The sequence below is a fragment of the Phytophthora cinnamomi genome, assembly GCF_018691715.1.
Source record: "Phytophthora cinnamomi strain GKB4 chromosome Unknown Contig14, whole genome shotgun sequence".
NCBI lineage: Eukaryota > Oomycota > Peronosporomycetes > Peronosporales > Peronosporaceae > Phytophthora > Phytophthora cinnamomi.
The window spans coordinates 2,549,192-2,574,375 of NW_027150947.1; the positions used below are offsets into that span (position 1 = coordinate 2,549,192).

At 58.1% G+C, this 25,184-nt stretch overlaps 9 protein-coding genes across 10 annotated transcripts; 6 read left to right on the forward strand and 3 right to left on the reverse strand.

Moving 5' to 3' along the window:
- Positions 1 to 1,622: 1,622 nt before the first annotated feature.
- Positions 1,623 to 2,516, forward strand: IUM83_01495 (Bifunctional folD protein; the record flags this gene model as incomplete). Its single annotated transcript, XM_067925353.1, has 1 exon — positions 1,623 to 2,516. One exon carries the CDS (start codon positions 1,623 to 1,625, stop codon positions 2,514 to 2,516), a length of 894 nt encoding a protein of 297 aa, XP_067797478.1.
- Positions 2,517 to 2,583: 67 nt separating this feature from the next.
- On the reverse strand, positions 2,584 to 5,404 carry IUM83_01496 (AGC protein kinase; the record flags this gene model as incomplete). 2 transcript variants are annotated; one of them, XM_067925354.1, is made up of 3 exons in its annotated part: positions 2,584 to 2,618; positions 2,765 to 3,223; positions 3,458 to 4,088. In XM_067925354.1, the coding sequence occupies 3 exons, from the start codon at positions 4,086 to 4,088 to the stop codon at positions 2,584 to 2,586; spliced, it is 1,125 nt and encodes a 374-aa protein (XP_067797474.1). The 2 variants fall into 2 exon arrangements, with proteins under 2 accessions (XP_067797474.1, XP_067797475.1); XM_067925355.1 differs by lacking the exon at positions 2,584 to 2,618 and adding an exon at positions 5,292 to 5,404 and having other exon boundaries at positions 2,742 to 5,214.
- Positions 5,405 to 6,638: 1,234 nt separating this feature from the next.
- On the forward strand, positions 6,639 to 7,782 carry IUM83_01497 (serine/threonine-protein phosphatase PP1-beta catalytic subunit; the record flags this gene model as incomplete). Its single annotated transcript, XM_067925356.1, has 3 exons — positions 6,639 to 6,831; positions 6,903 to 6,987; positions 7,089 to 7,782. 3 exons carry the CDS (start codon positions 6,639 to 6,641, stop codon positions 7,780 to 7,782), a joined length of 972 nt encoding a protein of 323 aa, XP_067797476.1.
- Positions 7,783 to 9,762: 1,980 nt separating this feature from the next.
- Positions 9,763 to 15,497, forward strand: IUM83_01498 (Phosphoinositol transporter; the record flags this gene model as incomplete). Its single annotated transcript, XM_067925357.1, has 9 exons — positions 9,763 to 11,723; positions 11,782 to 13,083; positions 13,184 to 13,289; positions 13,383 to 13,588; positions 13,655 to 14,268; positions 14,647 to 14,738; positions 14,817 to 14,999; positions 15,077 to 15,284; positions 15,346 to 15,497. 9 exons carry the CDS (start codon positions 9,763 to 9,765, stop codon positions 15,495 to 15,497), a joined length of 4,824 nt encoding a protein of 1,607 aa, XP_067797472.1.
- A 704-nt stretch (positions 15,498 to 16,201) lies between these two features.
- IUM83_01499 (Phosphatidylinositol-3,4,5-trisphosphate 3-phosphatase) lies at positions 16,202 to 17,404 on the forward strand (the record flags this gene model as incomplete). Its single annotated transcript, XM_067925358.1, has 2 exons — positions 16,202 to 16,799; positions 16,965 to 17,404. The coding sequence occupies 2 exons, from the start codon at positions 16,202 to 16,204 to the stop codon at positions 17,402 to 17,404; spliced, it is 1,038 nt and encodes a 345-aa protein (XP_067797473.1).
- A 1,922-nt stretch (positions 17,405 to 19,326) lies between these two features.
- Positions 19,327 to 20,711, forward strand: IUM83_01500 (TKL protein kinase; the record flags this gene model as incomplete). The annotated part of the gene is made up of 2 exons (XM_067925359.1): positions 19,327 to 19,464; positions 19,596 to 20,711. The coding sequence occupies 2 exons, from the start codon at positions 19,327 to 19,329 to the stop codon at positions 20,709 to 20,711; spliced, it is 1,254 nt and encodes a 417-aa protein (XP_067797460.1).
- A 256-nt stretch (positions 20,712 to 20,967) lies between these two features.
- On the reverse strand, positions 20,968 to 21,723 carry IUM83_01501 (uncharacterized protein; the record flags this gene model as incomplete). The annotated part of the gene is made up of 1 exon (XM_067925360.1): positions 20,968 to 21,723. The coding sequence occupies one exon, from the start codon at positions 21,721 to 21,723 to the stop codon at positions 20,968 to 20,970; it is 756 nt and encodes a 251-aa protein (XP_067797461.1).
- Positions 21,724 to 21,797: 74 nt separating this feature from the next.
- IUM83_01502 (uncharacterized protein) lies at positions 21,798 to 22,693 on the reverse strand (the record flags this gene model as incomplete). The annotated part of the gene is made up of 2 exons (XM_067925361.1): positions 21,798 to 22,187; positions 22,265 to 22,693. 2 exons carry the CDS (start codon positions 22,691 to 22,693, stop codon positions 21,798 to 21,800), a joined length of 819 nt encoding a protein of 272 aa, XP_067797462.1.
- A 261-nt stretch (positions 22,694 to 22,954) lies between these two features.
- On the forward strand, positions 22,955 to 24,369 carry IUM83_01503 (uncharacterized protein; the record flags this gene model as incomplete). The annotated part of the gene is made up of 4 exons (XM_067925362.1): positions 22,955 to 23,439; positions 23,527 to 23,578; positions 23,719 to 24,060; positions 24,124 to 24,369. 4 exons carry the CDS (start codon positions 22,955 to 22,957, stop codon positions 24,367 to 24,369), a joined length of 1,125 nt encoding a protein of 374 aa, XP_067797719.1.
- Positions 24,370 to 25,184: the final 815 nt, after the last annotated feature.

The window sequence follows — 25,184 nt, forward strand, 5'->3', positions numbered from 1 at the left end:
GAACGGAGGTTGGAAGGTGGGCTCGAGCTTGCAAAACCTGCAATGAAGGTAATGCACACGACTAGAGAACTTAACGCAAGCGCGCTCGGCTGCAACCGGAGCAGGAAGCTCCTACAGGTCCATGTAAAAGAGCAGAGAGACTTGGTGCCAGACAAAGAAACGGGGGCGATGCAAGGCTGGCAAACGAAGAGGCCGGACACAAGTCTCGGCGGGGCACCGTCGGGAGTTTTCTTGTGCAGCTGATTCAGCGGAAGGCCGGGACTTCCACGTTATTGCTCTAGAAAGATGCGATTTATACGCAACAGTGTTGCCAACACCACCCAGGCAAACGGGTATCTTTCGACCACCTGTTTTCCGACAGTCGTCTTGCATAACGGCAGCGCTGGCCGGAGAGGAAGGAGTATTGCATGCATGTTACTTCCTTCTAAGTGCATTCATGAAAACGATCCTCAAGTAAAAGTAAGCATACGCTAGTGCAGCACTAGAAGTTGAATTGGAGAAGGGGGCAGGAAGCCATTCGTCCGGAGGATCCGCTTCAAGATGCGATTCGAGTCATCCGATTGCTATAGTCGACTTAACCTACACGATGGTACAATACACAGAAACAGTTCCCAGTCGGGAAAAGCGCGGCGAGCCTGAAACCCAGCCGGCTCAACGCAGCGTCACCTCAACCGAAATGACTCTCTTCGCAGGGCTCTACAGAGCGTACTGTACGTGACTTCGGCGAGCCTTTGGCAAAGGCCCTTTGCTCGTCGAGGTACGCGTTCCACAGTACACAGGCAGAAAGCCTTGACGGAGGTCTGATCAGAGTTGTTTTTACTTGGCGTTCAACATCTCGTTGGTGATACGTGCTGCCACAGTATGCTGCGTGCGAATTCCTCCTGCGCCAACTGATCGGAGCTTCGTCACAGTATTACGAAGCTCGTACGCGTATGTAAGCACGTGGCCGCGAATTCCGCACAAACACCACAGCGTCGAGAGGACAGCCCACTTCAACCGGCCCCATGCAGGTCACACCTAGAAGAGAGGGCACACCTGGTCTTGGAGAAGCAGTCGTTTGGGAGCGCGTAGGCCTAGTAGGTCTACCCGATGCCATGACTCGAAAGACAATTCTTACATGTAAACCTCAACGTATGGGTACAGTCATGACAAAGCATCATTTCTCGCGTGATCTGTCGATCACGCGGCCCGCGATGGTGAACCCTGGTCAGCTGTTTACCCACTGAGCAAGCAGCCAACTGGGCAATGCTCAGCAAACTTTGCCTTTGAAATCGATGGTAGGCTTTGTGCTCGTCAGATTCGTGGATCATCGACCGAATCCCTGTCAATCGGATGGGGGCACTCCACAATGTGAAGGAATTTACAGCAATCCTCGCTGCCGGCATATCTGCATCCGAGCAGTAACTGCATCCAGCGCGGCCAGTTTGAATTCACCTACGCATCACTACAGTATGAGGATTTTCTCAGGAGTTAGAAGTTGTAATTCTAATGAGTTCTAAATTTAGCAAGCAATTCGTACTTAATACGACAATTACAATATTCATCCGTCTGTACTTATTAAATTACAAATAATTGGGAAATATTGTACCTCACGTTAAACGCGCACCACCCAACCGACAAGCATGGCGCGCCTCCTGGACGGCAAGGCGTGCAGCAAGGAGATCGAGGCGGAGCTGCAGGAGCTGATCCCGACGCTGGGCGTGACGCCCACGCTGGCGCTGCTGCTGGTGGGCTCGAATCCGGACTCCAAGACGTACATGCGCCTCAAGAAGAACGCCTGCACACGGGTGGGCATCACGCCGCAGGTGCACGAGCTGTCCGAGTCCGTCACGTTCGAGGAGCTGCTGGCGCTGATCCAGTCGCTCAACGCCGACGCCAGCGTGCACGGCGTGCTGCTGCAGCTGCCGCTGCCCGAGCACCTGAAGGCGCGCGAGGAGCAGCTGCTGGAGAGCATCAGCCCGCTCAAGGACGTGGACGGCCTGCACTCGCACCACTTCGCCCGCCTCGCGGAGCCCAAGCAGACTGCGCAGGCCGCGGAGCTGCAGCTGCAGCCCTGCACGCCTGCGGGCTGCCTGGAGATCTTGGCACGCAACGGCATCGAGCTGGCGGGCAAGGACGTAGTCGTCATTGGCCGCGGCCAGCTCGTCGGCCTGCCGCTGTCGCTCATGCTGCTGGCTGCCGACGCCACGGTCACCACGTGCCACTCCAAGACCAAAAACCTGGCTGGCAAGGTGCGCCAAGCCGAGGTGGTGTTCGTGGGCACCGGCCAGCCCGAGCTGGTCAAGGGCGACTGGCTCGCGGAAGGAGCCGTGGTCGTGGACGTCGGCATCAGCTATGTGGACGACGCCACGAGCAAGAAGGGCTACAAGATTCTGGGCGATGTGGACTTCGCCGCTGCGAGCGAGCGCGTGTCCGCTATCACGCCAGTGCCTGGCGGCATCGGCCCCATGACGATCGCCATGCTGTTGAAAAACACGGTCGACTGCGCCAAGTTCGCAGCCGCGTCCAAGAACTAAAAGACCGGCAGCATAACGACTAGGCAGAAGCGCCCTCATATATACATAAGAACGTGTTCACGATTAATTACATTCTCGCGATCTCTGTGGCACTTCGCTTAGCTGTGAGGTAGTTTATTGCCAGAGACCAAAACCCAGCTCTTGTTTTATCTTGTAGAGCCCGGTTCGCAGGGGAATTGCAACGCTCACCACAGCAGCTGGAGTTTATAGTGTAGGGGAGGCAACTCAGAGTTCGCCGTTCATGTAACTTGATCGTGATGACCGCGCGAGGGACGGATTGGTGCCATCGTACGTGAAGCCAGCGAACGTGTACGACAGGTTGCGGAGCGTGCTGTTGCGCTCGCTGCTGCTCATGCTCGTGCCGGTACTGCCTGCAATGCCGTTGGGCATTCCTGCTCCCATCCCCGCTGCCTCAGCAGCAGCGGCAGCATTTTCCGATGGGTCCCTTCCGTCAGCACCAGAAGTTCCATCATCGCCACTCTTCTCCCGCAACTCACTCGTAGCGACACTAAGGCCGGCACTATCGATCTGGGCGAGTGGCAGCTTCGTAAACTCTTCCTCGAAATTGGCAGCGTCAATGGGGTCTGTGTACTGGCAGGGGCGGTAGAGTGGCTGCACTTGGCGATTGTACAGCAGGTTCCAGTCGATCTCCGCAAAGAAAGGATGATACGTGATCTCACGCACATCGATAGCACCAAGACGCTTGGCTGGGTCACGCGTAAGCAGACCTTCAATTAAGTTCATAGCCTCCGGGGTCAAACCTTGGGGAAATTCAAGTTGTGCACCACGGAGGCGATTAAACAGTTCCTGTCGGTCCTGCGTGTACCACGGCGGCCGTCCCGTTAGCATTTCGTAAAGCACCATGCCCAAATTCCACCAGTCTACAGCTGTACCATGACCAGCACGGTTTAAAATCTCGGGAGGCAAGTACTCGGGTGTACCGCACATGGTGTACGTCCCATTGAGTTCGCTGGTGATGCCCTCCTTGGCCAAACCGAAGTCTGCAAGCTTCACGTGGCCATCCACATCCAGCATAATATTTTCTGGCTTGAGATCGCGGTATACGATGCCCTGCTCGTGCAAATGAATGAGCGCCAGGACGATCTCAGCTGCATAGAACTTTGCCATTGCCTCAGGGAAGCATCCGCATCGACTGAGATGGAAAAACAGGTCTCCGCCGGGGCAGTAGTCAAGAACAAAGTACAGTTTGTCCTTCGTCTGGAACGCGTAATGCAGGCACACCACAAACGGATGCGACACCGCTGCCAACACGCGCCGCTCAGTGCGCGTGTGCTCCACTTGTTGCTTTTTCACGATCGCTGGCTTACTGAGAATCTTGACGGCGAACAACTGTGATGAATGCTTCTTCCGTACCAGCAACACCTTGCCAAACGATCCTTTGCCGATCATACGCAACACATCGAACTGTTTGAGCGACACCTTGTTACTTCGCCGCCTAGAGCCCTCGCCATCGAATTCTTCATCGTCATCTTCGACATCCTGTAGGACCACACTTCGTCGTTGTTCTGCCACCGTGGATGCATTAAAGGGTGCAGCCCGACCGTCATCCATCGGCTCCTCCTTCGGTAATGATCTTCCTCGGGATCTTTCCCCACGTGAGTGCGATCCACCGTGATCGGCCGAAGCTACACGCGCTCTTCCACCACGCGAGCTACCCTGGTCTGCTGAGTCCACTCGCACTCTGCCACCACGAGAGCTTGTTGAGATCTGATCGGCTGAGCCAACACGAATTCTCCTTCCACGTGAGCTGCCGCTGCCCTCGTCCATATCGTACGACATCGATTCCGAGTCGGTCTTCTGTTCCGCAGAGCTAAACAACGGTGGTCGGCCCGATCCCGAATTCGAAAAGGAAAAGCCGCTAGACGAGTTGGACAACACGTTGGACCCAGAAGACGAGGACGACGATTCCTCGAAAATCGGCGGCTCGTTCGCTTTGTGCGTGAGGAAGTTGCGGATGAGCCGGACGCTCGCATGGAAGCCGCGGTTCCCACAGCACTCCGTGTAGCGCTCGGTGTCCACCTTGCAGTTTTCGAGGCTGATGAGCATAAGTACTTCTCGCAGCCACCTGTCCAGCTCCAACTGCCGCTTGCGCAGGAAGTTGGGGTCGAGCGACCGCATGAGCGTGCGCGTGGGCACGGCCGACACGCGCACCGACTCGTTCTTGAGCTGGTGCGCGAGCTGCTTGAAGTCGTGGAAGCGGCGGTAGATCGTCCACTGCTTCTCGCTCACGATGCACTCGATCTCGAGCCGGAAGACGGCGTAGAGCTTGTGCGAGACCGAGTCGCGCGCGAAGGAGAAGCCCTTGATGCGGTTCAGGCGGCCGGCCGCGCCCACCGGCAGGTAGCCCGTGGTGCTGTTGACCTGCGCCTCCGAGTTCTTGAAGTTCTCGGCCCACATGCGTTCGAAGTACTCGCGCTCGTCTGCGGGTTGCGCGGGGCGCTGGTCCTTGGGCAGCTTGGCCACGTCCTCCTCGTCCTCTCCGTCCATGTCGTCGCCGCCCGCGAACTGGAACGACTCGTCCACCGACAGCATGGACGACACCGAGTCCACGGACATGACGGAGCCCGTGCGCGACATGGAGCGGCCGCTGCTGTCGTCCCCGTCGAAGTTGAGGATGTGGAACGGGTCGCGCATCGGCGGCACGGACGGCGCCGCCGTGTTGAGCTCCACGCGCACCCTGCGGACGGCAGATCAGCGTCGGTTAAGAGGTCATTTTAGCTGCAAAAGCTGGAAAATTATCATAATTGCACGCACTTGGAGGAGACCCCATTGGCGCTCGGGTGCACCTTGCCGACGGGCACCTGCGCGTGCGCCGGGAAGTCGCGCGACGGCTTCCGCTTCTTGTCTTCGCTGCGGACGCCACGCATGACGCGGAATGGTAAGTGGGGAGAGACAGACGAGGGACGGACTGATGCGCTGACTGCTGCAGGACGTACACCATGGGCTCGGCCTCGGTCGCGCTCGAGAGACGGAGGCGCAAAGCAGAGCAGAGCAGTGCGGGGCGGGCGGAAGGTCGAGTGGAGCTGCCAGCTACAGTACCGGCCCCCTTTTTCTCTTGTGCCCCTCTGCCTTTCCATTGCCGGGTAAGTTAGGATACACAGCTCACGAGGTATTGGATTACAGAGGTGGCAACTCGATAGTGGAGCACTGCGTGGCGGTTGTGTGACGGGTATGCGCGCTCAGAGGTGGAGCGTCGTCCCGTCGAGCCGAATGCTGTTATACTAGCGACTGTATACAATATTGTGTCAGACTTCCGGTGCGCGCGGCAACATGTGCGGGCCGCCGCACTTCGGCGCATATCGAGGCGATAGTCGACTGACGTGAAGTCGCTGGCCGTGCGCGATGGCCTTGCACGCGTTGACTGTCGGGTCGACTCGACGCGGCGACGCGGTGCTGCAACGCCGGCAGCACGGGCCGCCAGCTGGCCAATGCTCCGTTCCGACCATGGAAGGAAAGATCTGCTTGGTTGCATCACGCAGCCGTGCGAGTACATGCGAGCTTTCAGCTTTCAATGCTCGTTTTGATGCAGTGCCCGTCCTAAACTCGGCGAGCCGCACGTTCAGAGGATGCTTCAACAGTATGGAGAGCTTGACGTAATGGCCCACGCTGCACGGCAACGCTCGCTGGCCGGGCTGGGCACTGCTCGCTGACTCAATAGCGCCGGTTGCCTCGACGGCAACTCCTGTGGTTGTCGTGACGAAAGGCGTGCAGCTACACGTGTCCGGCACTCACGGCAGCATCCACGCAACCAAGCGCCATGACACAGGCTAACGTAAATGTATTCAATGTTCATGTACGATCATTGCCGCCGAGCCGCATCCATCCGGTCTGCCGACCTGTCGGTCGATGGCCGGTGACAAGTTGCTGTGCTTCACAGGTGATCACCACCTCGAGAACCAGCTGGTTTGCCGTTGCATTCCGCGCGCGGCAATTGGCGGAAAGCGGCGCTTCTTTTCCGCGAATGGCGTGGTACCCGCCAGCTTATTGTCCAATGGCGCGGCCCCGCGCGACCCATCCAGGAGGGGAGGGGGGACTGGACACTGGCGCCCTCGCCCAGACCGAAGAAGGAGGAGAGAAGGAAGCAGCAAGCCGCGAGCAGCCATGGCGTCGTCCGGACTGGAGCCCATCGACGTGGACAGCATTATCGAGAAGCTGCTGAGCGTGCGCGGCGCGCGCCCCGGCAAGCAGGTGAACCTGTCGGAGACGGAGATCCGCGGGCTGTGCCTGCACGCGCGCGAGGTGTTCCTGGCGCAGCCCATTCTGGTGGAGCTGGAGGCGCCCATCAAGATCTGCGGTGCGTTCCCCACTGTGTAGCAGTAGCAGGGCTGCATCCAGGCGTTCTGACGCTGTCTTTCCCGTGCGCAGGCGACATCCACGGCCAGTACTACGACCTGCTGCGTCTGTTCGAGTACGGCGGCTTCCCCCCGGACGCCAACTACCTGTTCCTCGGGTGAGTGGTGTGGACTACACAGGGCGCTATGCTGGGGGTGTGAAGGAGGCGAGGGGGCCTTATTTATTGACATTTGTTTGTGGCTTGTTGCTTGCCGGCAGAGACTACGTGGACCGCGGCAAACAGAGCCTGGAGACCATCTGCCTGCTGCTGGCCTACAAGATCAAGTACCCGGAGAACTTCTTCATCCTGCGCGGCAACCACGAGTGCGCGTCCATCAACCGCATCTACGGCTTCTACGACGAGTGCAAGCGCCGCTACAACATCAAGCTCTGGAAGACCTTCACGGACTGCTTCAACTGCCTGCCCGTGGCGGCCATCGTGGACGAGAAGATCTTCTGCATGCACGGCGGCCTGTCCCCCGAGCTCAGCCAGATGGAGCAGATCAAGCGCTTCGTGCGCCCCACGGACGTGCCCGACACGGGCTTGCTCTGCGACCTGCTGTGGTCCGACCCCGACAAGGACATTATGGGCTGGGGAGAGAACGACCGCGGCGTGTCCTTCACGTTCGGCCCCGACATCGTGAGCCAGTTCCTCAAGCGCCACGACCTCGACCTGATCTGCCGAGCCCACCAGGTGGTGGAGGACGGCTACGAGTTCTTCGCCAAGCGCCAGTTGGTCACGCTGTTCTCAGCACCCAACTACTGCGGCGAGTTCGACAACGCCGGCGCCATGATGTCTGTGGATGAGACGCTCATGTGCTCGTTCCAGATCCTCAAGCCTGCCGAGAAGAAGCAGCGTTACGCGTACAACGGCCTGGGCACGCAGCGCCCGGCCACGCCGCCTCGGAAGTAGGAAGGGCGCTTGAAGAACGCCGGGCAGACGCTCTGACCGGCCTAAGCAGCCAGGGTCGGCCCGTGGCCGGCCTGCATAGTCATCCATCCCATACATGTGATTTGATTTTTATCGATATGATAGCGCGAGCTCGTTTGATTGAACATGCCACCTTCCTTCTTCCTTCCAGCAGAGTTGACTGTACTGCCCGCCGGAAAATCGCCACACGTGGGGATGGATGACTACTTCAACGTCAATAAAAGACGAATTGATCGACTCCGCTTTGTGTTGTGGTGGTGTATCATGCTTGGTTTCTTGAAGTCCGCCTTACACTTTCATGGCGAATCGCCATCGACGATATCTAGCAGCTAAAGAGGAATGCAAGTCTACCAGTACATTTCTGCATGTACCCGGGTGTGCAGGCACTTGCTGCCAACCACTCACCTTACAAACCAGACGAGGCTAACATCGTTCGCGCAGGCAGCATCACGCTTAATCAGCCTTCCTGGCCATTTCAAATGTGGACAGGCAGAACTGATGCCGCGCAGTCTTAGCGGCGCCCCCCGACGTCGCCCGAGAAAGCGAGCGCTGCGGTGGATTCTCAGCTGTGGCGACGGATCCGCGGATCTGTCCGACCAGGCATAGGCACTGTGACAAGGCGATGCGAATGCGCTGCGGATGCAAGAGCGATGGCACTGTCTGCAGTGGTGCAGACGCCAAGGGAGACTTTCAAGCCTGAGCTGGGCGTCGTTGGCTCGACCACTTCAATTTGACGGCCCGGCAGGCACGCCACTGGCTATTTGACCCGGTCTTTTTCGCCGATGTGTAGGAATGCGTGGCTAACGCCTTGGTCTCCTTGTCGGAGTGAACAAAGTCTCAATGGACCCTCGTTGGTAACGATAGCGCTTGTAGCACAGGATGAAAGCCCCAACCAAGCATTGCACATCAAGTGCGCTGTTCACCATCGGTTGATTGATGAAACAACTCGTTTCAGCTGCTGTAGAAAGCTGTAGAAAACAAAACTACCTTGCTGAGTAACGCAGCTGTGTTGACTGGCATACAATGCGGTCCGCGACAGCAGTGCAGACAGCGCAGGCTCATGCCTTGTGAAAATTGCGGCACGATGGACAACGCACGTAATTTGAACCGTCAGAACATGTCCGGATAAACTTCTGAAATAGAGTAATTTCTTGTTAGAATGGGTAGTTTTGAGTCTCAAAAATTTGCAGTGAACAGAAATGAACGAGCTCGCTGGATAACCGTGACAACCCGCCTCGATGTTTTTTTGCAGTCTCAAGAGCATCCACCAGCGCTAGCAATGGGCGGTGTTGTGTTTTTGGGGTCCCCTTCTATCCCTGGTACGCTGCAGCAGTCGCTTTGGATATTGTGTGTTCCCGGTGCACTACTACACAAGACCAAAAGCAAACTCGTGACTTCGCCAAGAATGTAGACTACCTCCCCCTCAATCTCCAGCGAGGCCTTTAACACGTTTGCAGAAACCTTTGCCTCGTCTTGCAGAGTTCACCTTACTCTTTTTCCTGTAGGCGCGAGCCACCTCTGAGTGCACCAGTAGCTAGCTGACTGTCTGCCTACTAGTCAGTGCATAATGCACTGCATTAGCGGGAACTCGTTTGTATGTTGAGTACCAGCGGGTCGGCTAGTATCGTAGATAGGTTCCCAGCGAGCTGTTGTAAACGTGTTTGGTTTGTGGAGGGTGCGACGTTGGCAGCTTGCCTCTAGATTACGGTCGCTCTTCATCCGTTCGGGTGTTCGTTCCACCAGGATGTTGCCCGCAGCCACTTCGACGTTTGCATGTGGCGTTGCTGCTGCATCTCGCCGACAATTACTTCAACACGCTGGTTGAAAAAATGGTCACTGCAAATGGGTCGTTCCCCCTCTTCTATGCGCCAAAGGCTTGCGCGGTACGAAAACGAGTCGGAATCCGGATAAGGGAGAGAGCAGCTCCGACTCACGCACTATCGATCGATCCAGCGCCGACCCATGCAGCTCCTGGGCGGCGCCGTTAAGGGCGTGGCCGCCCCGCCCAACGGCAGCACGCTCTTCTCGGGGGTGTCGCTGCGTGCACGCAAGCGTCGCGGCACCAAGGCGGACGACGACGGCAGCAGCAGCAGCGGCCGCGGCGGAGGCGTCCTGGGTCTGCGTCGCAGCTCCAGCACCAGCGCCAGCGCCGACCTCGTCAACGCCGACACGCCGCCAATGCCTGTGACGGTGGCGCTGGCCGACGGCCGGCCACGTGCCGCCTCTCGACCGGTGGCTGCCTTCAATCCGCCGCTGTTCCACCACCACCGGCCGCCGCATGACGTGGCTGTGCGCGGCTCCATGCCGCTGGACACGGTGGCCAAGAGCGCGCCGCCCCACGTGGCCGTGCGCTACGGCGACACCGTGCGTCTGTTTGCACGCAGCAAGTACGTGGGTGCGACGACCGGCGGCTACGTCGGCACCTTCGAGGGCGGCAAGCGCTTCCTGGCGTCCAAGAACGCGCAGAAGCAGAAGCAGAAGCAGGACGAGCTGGCCTGCATCCCGCCCATCGCCGCGTGCGGCGCCAAGCAGTTCAAGGCCTCGGCCTTCACCATCTTGTCCAATTGCGGGCTGGGTGTGGACACGCCCGTGAGCTACGGAGACGTCGTGGTGCTCGTGGACGCGGACGGCCGCGTCTGGAACAACAAAATGGGCGTGGGCCCCAGCACCAAGAACGGCTGCTTCGGCCCCAAGGAGCCCAACACGCCCGGCGAGATGTACCTGTCCTTCTACCAGCTGCAGCCCGACACGGACGGAGACGACAGCAGCTCCGACTCGTCCGACGACGAGGACAACTTCCTTTTCTTTAGCAACTTGGCCAAGACTACCAAGTCCATGGCCGAAACCACCTTCGGCAAGCCCACGCAGGTGGAGCTGCACTTGGCTACGGCGGCGCTGCGGACCATGGGCAAGGTCATGTACTACGGCGACAGGAACCTTATTATCGACGTGGCCGACTCGAACCGGACGAGATCCAAGTTCAACCGCGTCATCACGCACTTCAGCAAGCAGCAGGAAGCGGCTCCCGTGCAAGGCGGGTACCTGCGCTGCGACGGTCGGGGCAAAACGATCTTGTTCGAGATGCATGGACAGGAGATGCCGACTATTCAGTCTGTTGACATCAAGGACGTGAAGAAGAGCGATGCCAGCAATGACAACACTGAGGGTGACGAGAAAAGCAAAGATGAAGGTGGGCACCGAAGCCCGAGTGCTCGCGTGCTGATTTCTACAAGGAAAGATGTCGAAGTGGGCAGTTCGATCGTTTTGCAAGACCTACGGCGATCGATGGTGCTGGCGCTGCACTTTTCGGACGGTGGTCGTCTACGGATTCCATGCCAGCGGTTCCTGAAGCACGAGGGCCGCGCATTTTATCGCGTGGTGCTCAATGGAAAGCGCCCCATGCGTATTCTCGTTCGTGCCACGCGCGAGATCGGTCGCAAGAAGGGAGACCTCCGCGGAACACTGCGTGGCACCTATAGACAGATTTTCAAGCTCTCATGTGGAATCGTTCTTGCATACTTGAGTGCGGCTTCAGTGTTCACTCACGTGTTTGGCTCGATTGTGGTACTACCTGCAGTCTACGTTGGTCTGATAGCTGGCGTGTTGGTGTTCTCGGTGGAAGTCTTCTTCCCGGGTAAAGTGGTTACGGCAAGACAGAGCAAACCAAAGGATGAGCATCAATTGGGCAACTGGAACTTTACTATTGTGGCACTTGAAGCATCCGAATCCGAACGATTGGAAAACACTAGCAATAAGACATTGCAAGAGGCTGCATTAAAGGTTCCACCAGCTTTTATCGTGGCCGAGAACGGAGATGTCGCCAAGGCGACGGAGCGATACCAAACCACGCTGGCGTGGAGAAAGGAGATGCTGGCTGACTCTATTCTAACCATGCCACAGATGCACTATGATACTATCAAAGCGTACGTAGCTACATTTTTGCTATTCCAACGTTCACTTGCTAACTTTCCGTTTATGCAGGAATTATACGCAATTCCTGCACAAGCATGACAAGCTCGGTCACCCGATCTACATCGAGAAGATCGGCTCCATCAACATCCCGCAGCTCAGGAAAGTCGGCGTCACGCAGGAAACGCTGTTCAAGCACTATTTATTCGCCATGGAGTTCACGATCAAGTACGCGGCGAACCAGATCTGTCCCTGCGACGCCTGCGTGGCGAGTAAGACGCAGAAGATGTGCATCGTGTTGGACGCGCGCGGCATCGGTATGCGCGACATGGGCGGTGAAGCGTTCGAGTTCATTCGACGATGCACGAGCGTAATGCAGCATCATTATCCGCAGCGGTCGTTCAAGATCTTCATTGTGAACGTGCCTTCGTGGTTCGGCATGGCGTGGAAGGGGGTGAAGCCGTTGCTGAACGAAGCGACTCGCGCCAAGACGAACATTTTGACGGAGAGTGAGACTGCTAGTGCGTTGCTAGAGTTCATCGATGCGGAGAGCCTGCCGGCGGAATACGGCGGTACATGCTCGTGTGCTGGAGACTGCGAGGCGAACTCATCGTATCAGCGTTTGCAGCGAGCACTGGTGCAGAGTGTATTAGACTGCAAGCCGTTCGAGGCGGACGACCTGATCCAGTCTATTGCAATGGAGCGTTCAGGTGAGAGCAGATCAAGCAGTGAAGGCGATGCATCTGCAGCGCCCACGCCAGCGTCTTCGCCGCCTCCCCCTGTGATGGGGCCTATCAAGCGCGAGACGTCTGCGACTGCTGTTCTGGACCAGCTCTTCCGAATCGGAAGCAGCAGTACCGACGACGGCTTCACGCTGGACGGAGTAGACGACGAAGGGTTCTGTCGATCCATTCCGGCGGGGTTCTTCAGCGAGGAAGTGCTGAAGGCTGGGTACCTGCTGAAGCGCTCGCTGCGGCACAAGCAGTTCAACCCGATCTGGCACCGCCAGCTCTTCATCCTACACCCGCAGTTCCTGCGGTTTGCCAAGACGCTGGACTCGGAGATCTACCAGATCGTGTCGCTCACGCACGACACCGTGGTGCAGAAGACCGCCAAGCAGAACAACAGCTTCGAGATCATCACGCCGCTGATGGCCGCCAATGGGCACTCGCTGTTGCTGTACGCGCCGACGCCGAGCGTGCTCAACACGTGGGTGGACGCCATCCAAGGCGCGATCGACCAGCTGAAGCTGCGCTTATCCACGCCAGCCGCGAGCCCGGAGCGCTCCCCGATCGTGTCGCCCAGGGCCAAGCAGGAAGCCAGTCCGGAGCCCGACGACCAGCCGACAACGCTCAATGCGCACGAAACCCCGAGGTGACGTGCGTCAGGACTACAACGCGGTGGATGATTGATAGAGACCGAAAACAATGCAAAAGAGCCCGAGCCGTTTCGTTTTGAATCAGTGGTGAATCAGCTACGAGCCCCGTAGCACAGCTAGCAGCCAGCACCGGAACGGCCAGGCCAGCATGCGAGAGCAGCGAGGGGGTTGGAAGCGGACATTCTGGCACAAGGCGCCCGAGGTGCGTACGCTATAGCGGAGACCAACACGCAGTTCAGCGCGGCGCTGATCATGTCTCCCTCCCTCGTTCTCTGCTGTGGTGTCGTTCGTTCAGAAAGGCTCACATTCAGGCCGGATAGGCAGTCCGTGCGTCGCAAGCAAGTACCACAAGATGGAGATCCCTCCGGCCTTCCTGGTCGCGGAGAATGGAGACGCTGCCAAGGCGGCGCAACGCTACCACGCCACGCTGGCGTGGAGACAGGAGATGCGGGTCGACTCGATCCTCAAAACGCCGCAGACGCACTACGCCACCATCAAGACGTACGTCATGGAGCTCCCCGGCTCAATGTAAAGTGAACACTAACATGATGTTTGGGTGCGTTCCAGACACTACACGCAGTTCCTGCACAAACATGACAAGCTTGGCCACCCCCTGTACTTCGAGAAGATAGGATCTATCAACATCCCGCAGCTCAGGAAAGTCGGCGTCACGCAGGAAACGCTGTTCAAGCACTATTTATTCGCCATGGAGTTCACGATCAAGTACGCGGCGCACCAGATCTGTCCCTGCGACGCCTGCGTGGCGAGTAAGACGCAGAAGATGTGCATCGTGTTGGATGCACGCGGCATCGGTATGCGCGACATGGGCGGTGAAGCGTTCGAGTTCATTCGACGATGCACGGGCGTCATGCAGCGCCACTATCCACAGCGGTCGTTCAAGATCTTCATTGTGAACGTGCCTTCGTGGTTCGGCATTGCGTGGAAGGGGGTGAAGCCGTTGCTGAACAAAGCTACGCGTACCAAGACGAGCATTTTGACGGAGAGTGAGACCGCTGGTGCGTTGCTGGAGTTCATCGATGCGGAGAACCTGCCGACGGAATACGGCGGCACATGTTCGTGTGCTGGTGGTTGTGAAAAGAACTCATCGTATCAGCGTTTGCAACGAGCGCTGGTGCAAAGTGTGCTGGAGAGCAAGCCGTTCGAGTCGGAGGAGTTGGTTCGTACGATCTCCCTGGAGCGCCCTGCTGCGAACCAGTCGGTTAGTGACGATGATTCCACCACAGACTCACAATCATCGCCAGTACCTACGCGTTCTTCCAGAGGATCAATCAAGAGAGAGTCGTCGAGCACTGTCCTGGACCAACTCTTGCGTGTTGGTTTGGTTCGATCCCCTGGACGATCGAACAGTTAGTGATCTGTGGCGGAATGCGAGATTTTTCTTCGATGGTAGATTAGAGATTAATGCATGTACTTTACAGTTCGATGGAATGTTGTAGCTCAGGCCTCGTGCTAGAGCTTGATGAGGTCACGAAGAGAAGCAAGCCGTTTTCCAACGGTTGTGCGGCTGTTGAGATATCCACGTTCGCATTCGTTATTAGAAGACAGGACGGTGCAAATGAAGGACCGCTCCGCTCAACGCGAGGCCACGCAAACGCGCCGCACGCGTACGTTCTGGCAGAAGTTCCCCGAGGTTTGTAAGAGTTTGGCGGACGGGTGCCGGATAGCTTGCGTCTAACATTGTTGATACGTGCCTTTGTTGGGGTTGTAGAAAGAAGAGCTGAACCAGTATTGGTACTCGGCCGATACGGTGGCAACGCTGGCTAGAGAAGCTATCGTTGAGACCCCAGAGTGTGGCGGCCGCATTGCCTTTCTCTCTACCCCAAGCGTGTACTTCGCCGTCAAGTCCCAGCAGAGCGACTCCTCGAATCAGCACGAGTGTTTTCTGCTCGATGTACGTCGCCACTCCTGTCTGCTAAGCGCGCTACTTAGTACACTGCTAACTTCGCCTTCCTTCTGGTTCCCGTATAGTTCGATCCGAAGTTCTCGTCTGAGGGCGACCACTTTGTCCCTTACGATTTCCACAAGTCCCAAGATGTGCCATCGGAACTTAGGGGCACGTTTGATTTTGTCGTAGTGGATCCCCCGTTCATCACCCGCGAAGTTTGGGAACTCTATGCAGAAAGCATAAAACTACTACTGCGCTGCAAGGACAGCAAGATCTTGCTCACCACCATAGGTAACCACGATTTACTGAAAGCTGTCGAACTTCCTGGCTTAAACTTGCTTCGTATTTGCAGAAGAGAACGCGACGATGATTCACGAGCTGTTAGGCTGCCGCGCTAGGACTTTCAAGCCTTCCATCCCGCACCTGGTTTACCAGTACGCACTGTACACCAACTACGAATCGCCTGCTCTAGACGCTGTGAACCCAGAGGTCGATTTCGACTAACCATCGCTGCCATCGATCGAGATGAGACTATCCATTCGACGAATCAAATTTGCAATTTATCCTTTGAATTCCATATTTGGCTTCATGCACTAGTGCATATTTGCGTATCGCTGTATTCACCAGTCCTCGAAATAGATGGAGGGCATTGAGCATCTCGGCATAGTCACCTTGCACAGGTAGTGCTGGAAGCCTGCTTCCTCTCTATCGACCGCCATCGTCTGTCGATAGCTCACATTTCTCCATCTAGGCACGTGCTCTAAGGTGTTCAGCAACTAGCTCTTTGCTCCGTTCCAGTGCTCACGTATCACCCAGGGCAGCGTCGTTGCTCAAACACTTCAGCCACTTCAGCAATGCGTCGAATGTTTTCGACGAAGGTGAAGTACATTGGCCACAATGAGAGAAGTCTTCCCAAAGAAAAGGACTACAAGCCGGCGCCGGCTTCGCCTGCATCCTCAGTTGATTCTGTTTCGCCCCCTTTGCCCGTAGCGGCATGGGGCCCCATTGACGGGTCCGCTGAATCTCCGCCAGCACCACCTCCATCACCCGCAGTCTCGCACTCCCCGTCAAGTACACGACCCAAGCGACCAGATCTCAAAATCGACTCCCAACTCGACCCTGAGCCAGCATCCTCCATGTCATCTTCATCATCCCCTTCATCGAGCCCAACCTCGTCAAGAAGGCACACTGCAGGCCTTGCAAACCGCCTGAAGCACCTGGTATCGAAGGAAAAGCGGCGTTTCTCCTCGGACGGCTTTGATTTGGACTTGACGTACGTCACGCAGAAGCTTGTGGCTTTTGGTTACCCAGCGGAGAAAATCGAGGGCATCTATCGCAACCACTACCGCGATGTCTTTCGGTTCTTTGAGCAGCGGCACCCAGATCGGTATCGCGTTTATAATCTCTGCGTGGAACGTCGATACGCACCCGGCGAAAAATTCCACGGCCGCGTTGCCGAGTTTGGATTCGAGGACCATACCCCGCCTCCACTATCAATGATGATCCCGTTCTGTCTCGACGTACATGCCTGGTTGCAGGCCGATCCGGAAAACGTAGTCGCCGTCCATTGCAAGGCCGGTAAAGGTCGAACCGGTGTCATGCTCTGTGCATACATGCTTTACACGCGGATGTGGCGCTCGGCCCACGGAGCACTTGAGTACTTTGCAGCCGCGCGCTCGATGAAGCTTCAAGGCGTGACCATCATCAGCCAGCAGCGATTCATAGGCTACTTCGCTGAAATGTGTCGTCGTTCCGAGAGTATCGAGGACGTCGAGCTACTCGGATCTTACGAAGAAGAAGTTACCCGTGAGTGTGCAACGAGCTTGGCAGACTTCCATTCGCAATGGTTGCAAGAGACCCAGGCCGCGTCGCCACGAAGTATCATTGGACGGACCCCACGCCCACACGCGGGGCCAGTGTTGCCTGCTCGAGTACACCTTGTGCTCGTTGACGTCGTGCTGTGTGGAATAGCTGGTCATAAGAAAACGAACACCAGTGCCGCCGACTGGCGCGTTCGAGTCGAGTGTGGAGCGATCCGCCCCCGCGCAGCGGTGTACGACTTGCCCGGCAACTTCCAGCGTCAACGACGACCTAGAGCTGAAGGTAACACCGACGAAGAGGTTGTCGAGCTCGAACTGCATTGCAACCGAGTGCTCGTGTGGGACGAAGTGAAGGTGGAGCTTCGACGGCGAGCGGGTGGCACTCTGGGGCATTTCTGGTTCCACACGGCTTTCGTGCCGCAGGTGGGCGACCACTTTGAGTTGACCCTGGCCAAGAGTGAGATCGACAAGGTGGCCAAAGACGCCAAGCACGGCCACAAGAAGTTCGCTCCCGAGTTCGCGGTACGTCTGCACTTTGAGGCCGGAACATCGCAGGACCTGGCCAAGTCACCATCGGAAGCTGCTACATGAAGAAGGAATAGCACTGTGCACGTTATAGGTATTAATTAATGCAGAAACAACTTCTCGATCACCGGCAGTACGACGGGTGCGCTCGAAGCTTCTCCACTGGGCCGTAAAGCGAAGCTGGAATTAAATTGACATTTCTTGTTGACAAATTCAGGCAGCATTTATCCGCCAGGTAACATATTTTCCCCGAATTCTTGAAAAAAATTCGCCACTATGCAGAGTATGGTATCCTACCATCGCCACAATTATCTGTAAACTAGACAGGTGTCCGCAATTGCATGATGCAATTTGCATAGTCTGATACAACATGATTCAGTTGGCTGGACTTCATCGTCGATCTTTGAGTATCAAGGACGTCGCAGTGCTCGGGTCTTACGAAGATAGGTAATGCTGCCCGAGAATTTTCAACAATTTTGGCTGACTACGAGCCGAGATGCACAATGCTACAGGATATTGCCACTGGACGCCGCTGCGCGAAGAAGGCTCATGCATACCGGTTGCCTTCGATTCACGTTGAATTTCAATCACCGACGTTGCAGATCGCGAGCTGACGTGGTTGCATTCACTCACAAGCGCGCGAAGCACACACTCTATGTGGGCGAGATGCCGCCACAATTGCTGCTGCAACCGCAACTACACCAGCAATCGTGCGCGTTATCGCGCTCGTCGTGCCTGTGAAGTCGACGGCGCCGAAAAAAGTCTTGTTGCGGAGAGTGAGATCAGCGTGGCACTGCTCCTGTCTGCCGATGCACAAGATGCCGCTCGTCGCCGTGTCGCGCGCCAGCTGGAGCCCCAGCGAGTTGCTCACGAGACGGGCAAGATTCGTCCGCGCCGCAGCGTCCATGCCCGACACCGAGACGGCTATGCGGCATAGCCTATGCCCCACCACCGAACGACGGCGTTCGATTACGGCGAGCCAACGACGGACATGCAAGTGCAGCCGCAGCGAGTGCAGGCCACCCACTGAACGTCGCTGGCCGGCAGTGGTCTTAGCTGGAGAAGGTCGGCGGAATATCCTGGCGCGGAGCCTACTGACCGACCCGGAGCGCCAGCGGATGCTTGATGGAGCTCTGGCCCGCGGTCAAAAGCAGACGACCCCGGGAAGGTCGTCGTCGTAGGGCTCAACCAACGACCAACGACTGGCGGGCGACAGCGCTCCGAGCGAGCGAACTTGCGACGTACACTACTATCCATAATACTATGGATAGCTAGTACGAAGCAATGGTGGCAATCACCTCGGCAGCTGGCGGCTAGCACCGCATCGAAACTGCTGCGGTGGATAGTTCCCTCCTTCTACTGAGCCACTTGGCGAGAACGTTGCTGCTGCTGCTGCTGCTGTTGTTCTTTTCCGAGTTGAGGTTCGCCTGGAGCACCGAGCACCAGTCTGTTGGTGCTCAGAGCTGCTGGCCAAGTCGAGTCCGGCTTTGGCCGCGCCAAATCGCGCGCCGATCGCGACGTAGACACGCCGCAAAGGGCGACGTCATGCGGAGACGAGGCCCCGAGCGTGACTGAGGGTGATCGTCCGCAAGCACGAAACCGATCGTCCGCCCGATGCCCTTGATCTCTACTGTGCTTATAAGAATTTACCGCCGACGAGGCCTTCGCCATTGCGGTCGCCACGCTCTTTCCGATCCACACTCCCGCGCGGCAGGAGTCAGCGTAGGGAGTGTATATAGGGTTGGGCGGAACCTGATTTTGGGCTGCCGCGCTGCACTGTTTTGGGCGGACCTTCGAATACTGCCACCTGACCGCACTATGCATGCCAGCGCCAGGTCGCGAGGGCATTATTTTGGGCGCCGCGCGTCGCGTCGTAATTTGGGCGTCGTTCAAAAATACAACCGTGCGGTCTGCGCAGGCAGAGACGCTCCGTCACTCAGTCAATCGCAGTCCCGCGGCCACAGGCAGTGCGTTCGAGCGTTCTCACCATGGGCTTCTGTCTGTCCAAGTGCCTGCCCGACAGCGACATGGCGGCCGAGCTCGAGGCCGAGCTGGACGAGACCAGCCACAGCTACGTGATGCAGTCCACGGAGCAGTCGACATTCGGCACCACGTCGCTCCTAGCGGTACGTTCGCGCTCCCTCTCGCTTTTAAAACCCTCTCTAAACCCGGGTTTAGCCACTCGTTTAGAGACTGTTTCGAGAAACTCGGCTCCTTTCGCTTAACCGTTTATGCGTTTTGCGTTTGCAATTTGCAGGCCGACGAGGTGGTGTGTCTCAACGTGATCGGCGAAGGCCCGTCAGGCGTCATCTACAAGGGCTCGTACCGCGGCAGCGTGGTGGCCGTCAAGAAGATGAAGATGATCTCGCTGCCGTCCAAGCCCTCGGCACGCGAGAACGTCGAGATGGAGCTGGAGGTGGAGGCCACCCGCATGGGCAGTCTGCGCCATCCGAACACAGTGCTCTTCATGGGCGCGTGTCTGCAAGAAGACTACTTCTGCATCGTCAGCGAGTACTGCACGCGCGGCTCGCTGTTCAACGTGCTGCACGCGCCCAAGGCGTCATCCAGTAGGAGCAGGCACAAGCGTAAAGGGTCGGAGCCGCTGTCCCGTGTGGCCTCTACCAGCACGGCCAGCGCGCCCGGAGCCCTCGGAGAACCAGCCAAAAAGAAGGTGAACCTCAAGTGGAGTCTGCGGATACGACTGGCGCTCGGGGCGGCCAGGGGCTTGCTGTATCTGCACAGTGCAGACCCGCCGCTCGTCCACGGACAGCTCAAGAGCACCAACATCTTGGTGGACGATTCGTGGAACGCCAAGCTAGCGGATTTCGGCACGCGCCGCGTGGCGGAGGCCGTGGGCTTTGATAGGAGTAGGATGAACAGCATCGACGAGCGCGCGGCGCTGCTGCGGTGGACGGCGCCCGAGCTGCTCAAGCTGGGCGAGGAGCGTGTGCTCAAGGGGGCGTTCCCGAGCGACAGCACGAGTCCTCAGGCCGTCGACATTTTCAGCTTCGGTCTCATCATGTGGGAGCTCACAACAGGTGAACTGCCGTACGCAGACATGCACTCGAACGCCGAGATCAGCGAGTATGTGCTCTCGGGCTGCCGACCTATTATGAAGCCCGGTCAGTGCAATATCAAGTGGGCCGAGCTCATGGCGCGCTGCTGGTCGCACAACCCGTCTCGGAGACCGAGCGCCGCCGAAATCGTGTCGTCTCTTGAGAGTATTAGCAAGGCCGACGCCATCGCGCAGTCAGCCAAGAAGGAGACGCGAGTAGTGAACAGCAACCGCGCAGACTACCGCTTCGCAGAGAAGCCTCGTTCGCGGTCGACCGGCCCGTCCAAATTCAAGAGCAACGTGCGCGTCGTCGTTTAGGACCACCCCTGCTCCAGCTGGACTGCAAGTTGCTCGTGAATCGGTCGTGTGTATGTGTACGATAGAATATCGCCCCCAGCGTGATTCATGCTGAAGACCTCGAAAGTGACGACTTATCAGCCAGGACTCGACGACTTCAGCCAGGACCGGACGCGGCAACGCTTGCAGCGCGATGGGAATTACAGATATTGAACGCTTTTGATTCGGCGGATCGGACGCCACAGTGTAGCTACGTAGTCAATCAACCAACCTAATATTAATTGCACGGGACGTTGTTGTCACTTGTCTGGCGCTTGGCGAACGGCGTGTGATACTTCGCGACGTGTTCCTCGAGGAACTCGTCGCGCAGCATGATGGAGATGCGGTGCGTGCGATTCACCGGCACTTCCCCTCTAAACACTTGGGCACCAGGCAGAATCTCGTGCGTGTAGTGGTAGCGCACCCTGCCGGTCATCATGTACATGGAGCGACGCTGCAGGTACGCGTCGATGACCGAGTCTCCGTGCTCCTCCTGGAACCGCATGATGCTCGGCGACAGCAAGTTGATGCCGGCCACGACGCGGCCCGAGAACTTGATGGAGTCCACGTGCGGCTTGATGTAGCCGTCCTCCGCCAGCTCGATCACGTGCACCGCCGGGAAGTAGTTGAGCTCCTGGGGCAGGATGGCGGCCTCGCGCACCTTCTGCAGGACGCGCTGCGTCTCCGAGGACCAGCGCGAGCGCTCCATCTCCTTGAACTTGATGATCACATTGTCCCAGTGGCCTTCCTCGTAGCGGCGGCGCTTGAGGATGCGCGCGCACTCGTCGGCCACGACCTGCTCCTCGTCCTCGGTGATCACGTCCAGCAGCACCTGCAGGTCTCCTTCGCTCACCAGCGGGTCGTGGCAGTGCGTGGCGTCCAGGTTGTACACATCCTGCCACAGCGAAGAGGTGGACGAAGCAGCCGCAGTGGAAGAGCTTAGCAGTCGCCGCAGCGGCGCCAGCGAGCGGCGGAGAGACCTCGAGCCCAGCATCACGGCGAATGGAGTGCAGGGTGCTGCTGCATGGACAAGTAATGCGTCGTATTTATCGGAGCTGCTACTGTACATCATACCCTCGGCGGCCGCAGCAGGTGGACGTGCATGTTGGCGGCGCTGTAGACAGCGTCGAGCCGCTCGCGGGGCACTTGCACGACATCGAAATGCTTCTCGGACAGTAGCTCGAAGAAGGAGCCGCCCCGGTCTCCGGCGAAGCGCGCTTCGTGCGCCGAAATAATCAGTGTGTCTGGGTGCGAGAGCTGCGCGATGGTCTGCACCAGCTTCTGCGAGATCGTGCGCTCGCCATACACCAGGTCCGAGCACAAGATGACGTCGAACTGGTGCGACTCCAAAGGCGCGTTCTCGCCCCACATGAGCGCCTCGGCGCGGACGTTGCCGGAGATGCAGCCGAGCGCCTGGTTCCGCTCGATGTTGGTTCGGATCCACGGGATAGCCATGCCCTGCCAATGAATAATAGAGAACAAACAGCACGTGAATGGACAACCGCCAATTGCAGCAAGAGCTGCGTGACGCGTACCATATCGGTGAGCACGACCTCCTTGGCGCCCAGTGCAGCGGCAGCGAGCCCGGGCACGCCGATGCCGCAGCCCAGCTCGATCACGAGCTTGTTGACGAAAAAGTCGGGCGGGAAGTAAGCGGCGTTGGTCAGAAACTTGGACAGCACCAGCGCGCAGTCCCAGACCTTGGCCTGCTGGCCCTGTTTCTCCTGGAACACCACCTTCCTGTCGGCACGCAGCTCGAGCGCGTTCTCGGTCACCAGGTCCTTGTCAGCGCCCTGGACACGGCGCTGCCTGGCCGCCAGTCCCCAGTCCCGCTCGGCGTATTGCTGCACGTATCGCTGCGCCTCGCGACGCTTCTCCTGCTGTACCTCACTCTCCTCGAAGAGGTCGTCGCTCTCCATGCGACCGAAGAAGTCGGTCTCCTCATCGGAGCTCGAGTCGCTCATGCCGGTGATCGAATTTGACTGGATTGGAATGACACGCGAAACAAATGTACATGACTTTCAGTAGAGATCAGAGGCTTCAGGTTTATCATATTTCACGGTCCATTTTTTCAATTATTTTGTATCGGTTTAAATCGATTATTCAAGGTTATGCATTTAGAGCGGGTTTTGTAGAGCAAATTGGAATGATCTCAGCCGTGGCATACGAAACTCAAGTATTACGGCAGTCTCACTTGCACCAAGCAAGCCAAGCGCGGCAGCAACATGGACGCCACGCTAGCGACGTTCGACACGGTGGAGACGGCGGACTGCGTGGAGTCCTGCCCTGTGGCTGGCTTCGAGAGCTCCATGGTGGTGGCCACGTACCAGTTGCACAAGGCGGCGCAGACCGGCGAGGCGGAGGACAACCGCACCGGCACGCTGCAGCACTTTCGACTTGAGTGCGACGCCGACAGCACCGACGGCGCTGGCGTAGCCGTACACAAGCTGCAGGAGATGGCCACGACCAGTGGCATCTTCGATATTAAGTGGAACACGCAGGCCATGAACGGCAAGGCGGTGCTGGGCGCGGCCACGGCCGGCGGCAGCCTGGAGCTGTACGAGCTGACGCAGGAAGACGGCTCACAGGCGCTGCGCCACTCGGGGATGGCCACCGACGCAGACACCGACTCCATGTGCTTGTCGCTGGACTGGAGCAACCGCGTGCACCCCAACGCACAGCCGTCCATCTGTGTCAGCCACTCGGACGGGTAGGTACCAAGTTAGCATGCAAAGTCTCGCGTAGCGGGATACTTCGAGTTGGTCTGACAACTTGCACATGTGAATACCGCTCATAGCGCGCTCTCCGTGTGGGATGTGGCGTCGGAGGGCGTCGTCCAGCAAGCTAAGGTAAGACTGCTCTCAGCCCGCTTCGCTTGAGACGTCAGGCGTGGTTTTGTCGAGGCGGTTTTCACGCGCTGGACGCCGACCAACTTGACGAAACGGGATGGTAGCGCTCTAACTGTCCCTCGCTTGCTCTTTGGCTCCAGTGGCGCGCGCACGACTTGTTCGGGTCACCGATTGAGGCGTGGATCGCGGCCTTCAACTGCCACGACCCAAACGTGCTGTTCTCGGGCGCAGACGACGCGGCGCTGAAAGGCTGGGACCTGCGTGCCGGCACGGCTGCGCCGACCTTCAAGAACTCTCGGCAGTACTCCATGGGTGTGTGTAGCATCCAGTTCCACCCGCACGACGAGCGTCTTGTAGCTGTAGGCAGCTACGACGAGCAGGTCGCGGTCTGGGACCACCGCAACATGACGCACCCGCTGGCTGTGTACGGTGCCGGTGGCGGCGTGTGGCGTCTCAAGTGGCACCCGGCTGAAAGCCGCAAGGTGAGGAAGGCATTGCTTCTTATTGATGCCGAATATGTGTTTACGACTGCTCTGTGTTGCCAGGAGCTGCTGTTGGCCGCGTGCATGCACAACGGTTTTCAGGTGCTGGAGCTGGCTGCGGGCGACTCCAAGCTGCGCAGAGCGGCGAGCTACGACCGCCACGACTCGCTCGCGTACGGCGTGGACTGGTGGCTGCATCCGGCGGCGCTGGCGGCCAAGGCGCCCGTGGTGGGTTCGGCCTCCTTCTACGACCACGTCTTCCACGTGTGGCGCCAAACGCTGGACCTGAGTGCCGTGCACAGTGCTTGAAGTGGAATGCTGCTTGGATACTGCCCCCTGGCGCACTAAATACATGTACCACCCCCTGCTATGCTAGTTTTGTTCCGGCCAATCAAAGGTGACACCTCTTCGATTCGCTCGTGAACTGGCCGTAAACCGCCCGTCAACTTCAACACTGCTTGCCCAGTGGGCAATGCCCACGAAAGTTTCCCGTGCGACGTGAGCTAAGCAGCTCCGGACGTCGCGTGCTGCCCTTCCTTCCGTTCTGCTTGCTGGGTTGCTGGGTTGTTTTTTGGTCGCCTGTGTTTGGTCGCCCGTGCGCGGCGGTCCGGTGCGTTGCTTCTCACTCTCGGAATCGCCGCCGACCACGCAGACACCTTCTTTCGCAGTACCAAGCTATCGCATCATGTCGGTCGCAGTCTCCGCCGCCATTGCAGCGTCCAACCCGCCGACCAACCAGTCAAAGACGAAGAAAGCAGCGCTACACACACCGTTCCGATCTCTGGCCGCCTGGGGTCTGTTCCAGCAACAGCAGCAGAACCGCGACCCGGCCGTCGAGAAAGATGCGGGCCCGGCCGCCAGCTTGCGTACGCTGAGTTGCGATGGCAGAAACTGCGACGCAGCAGGAATGTCCGGTCCGGAGGCATCGGCATCGCGTCCCCCTCGCGTTGCAGTGGCGTGGCGAGGTGCACGGTGAGAGTCGGCTTCGGAGGCCTGGCCAGGGGGAGTACGAGTCCAGTAGGTGAGCATAGCGGTAGGCGCTGCGGGCGAGAGGGAGCCAGGCTGATTTAATATTTAATGCGTACTTGCCTTTCCTAGTGGGGTTTTGTTTTTCTGTCTGGCGG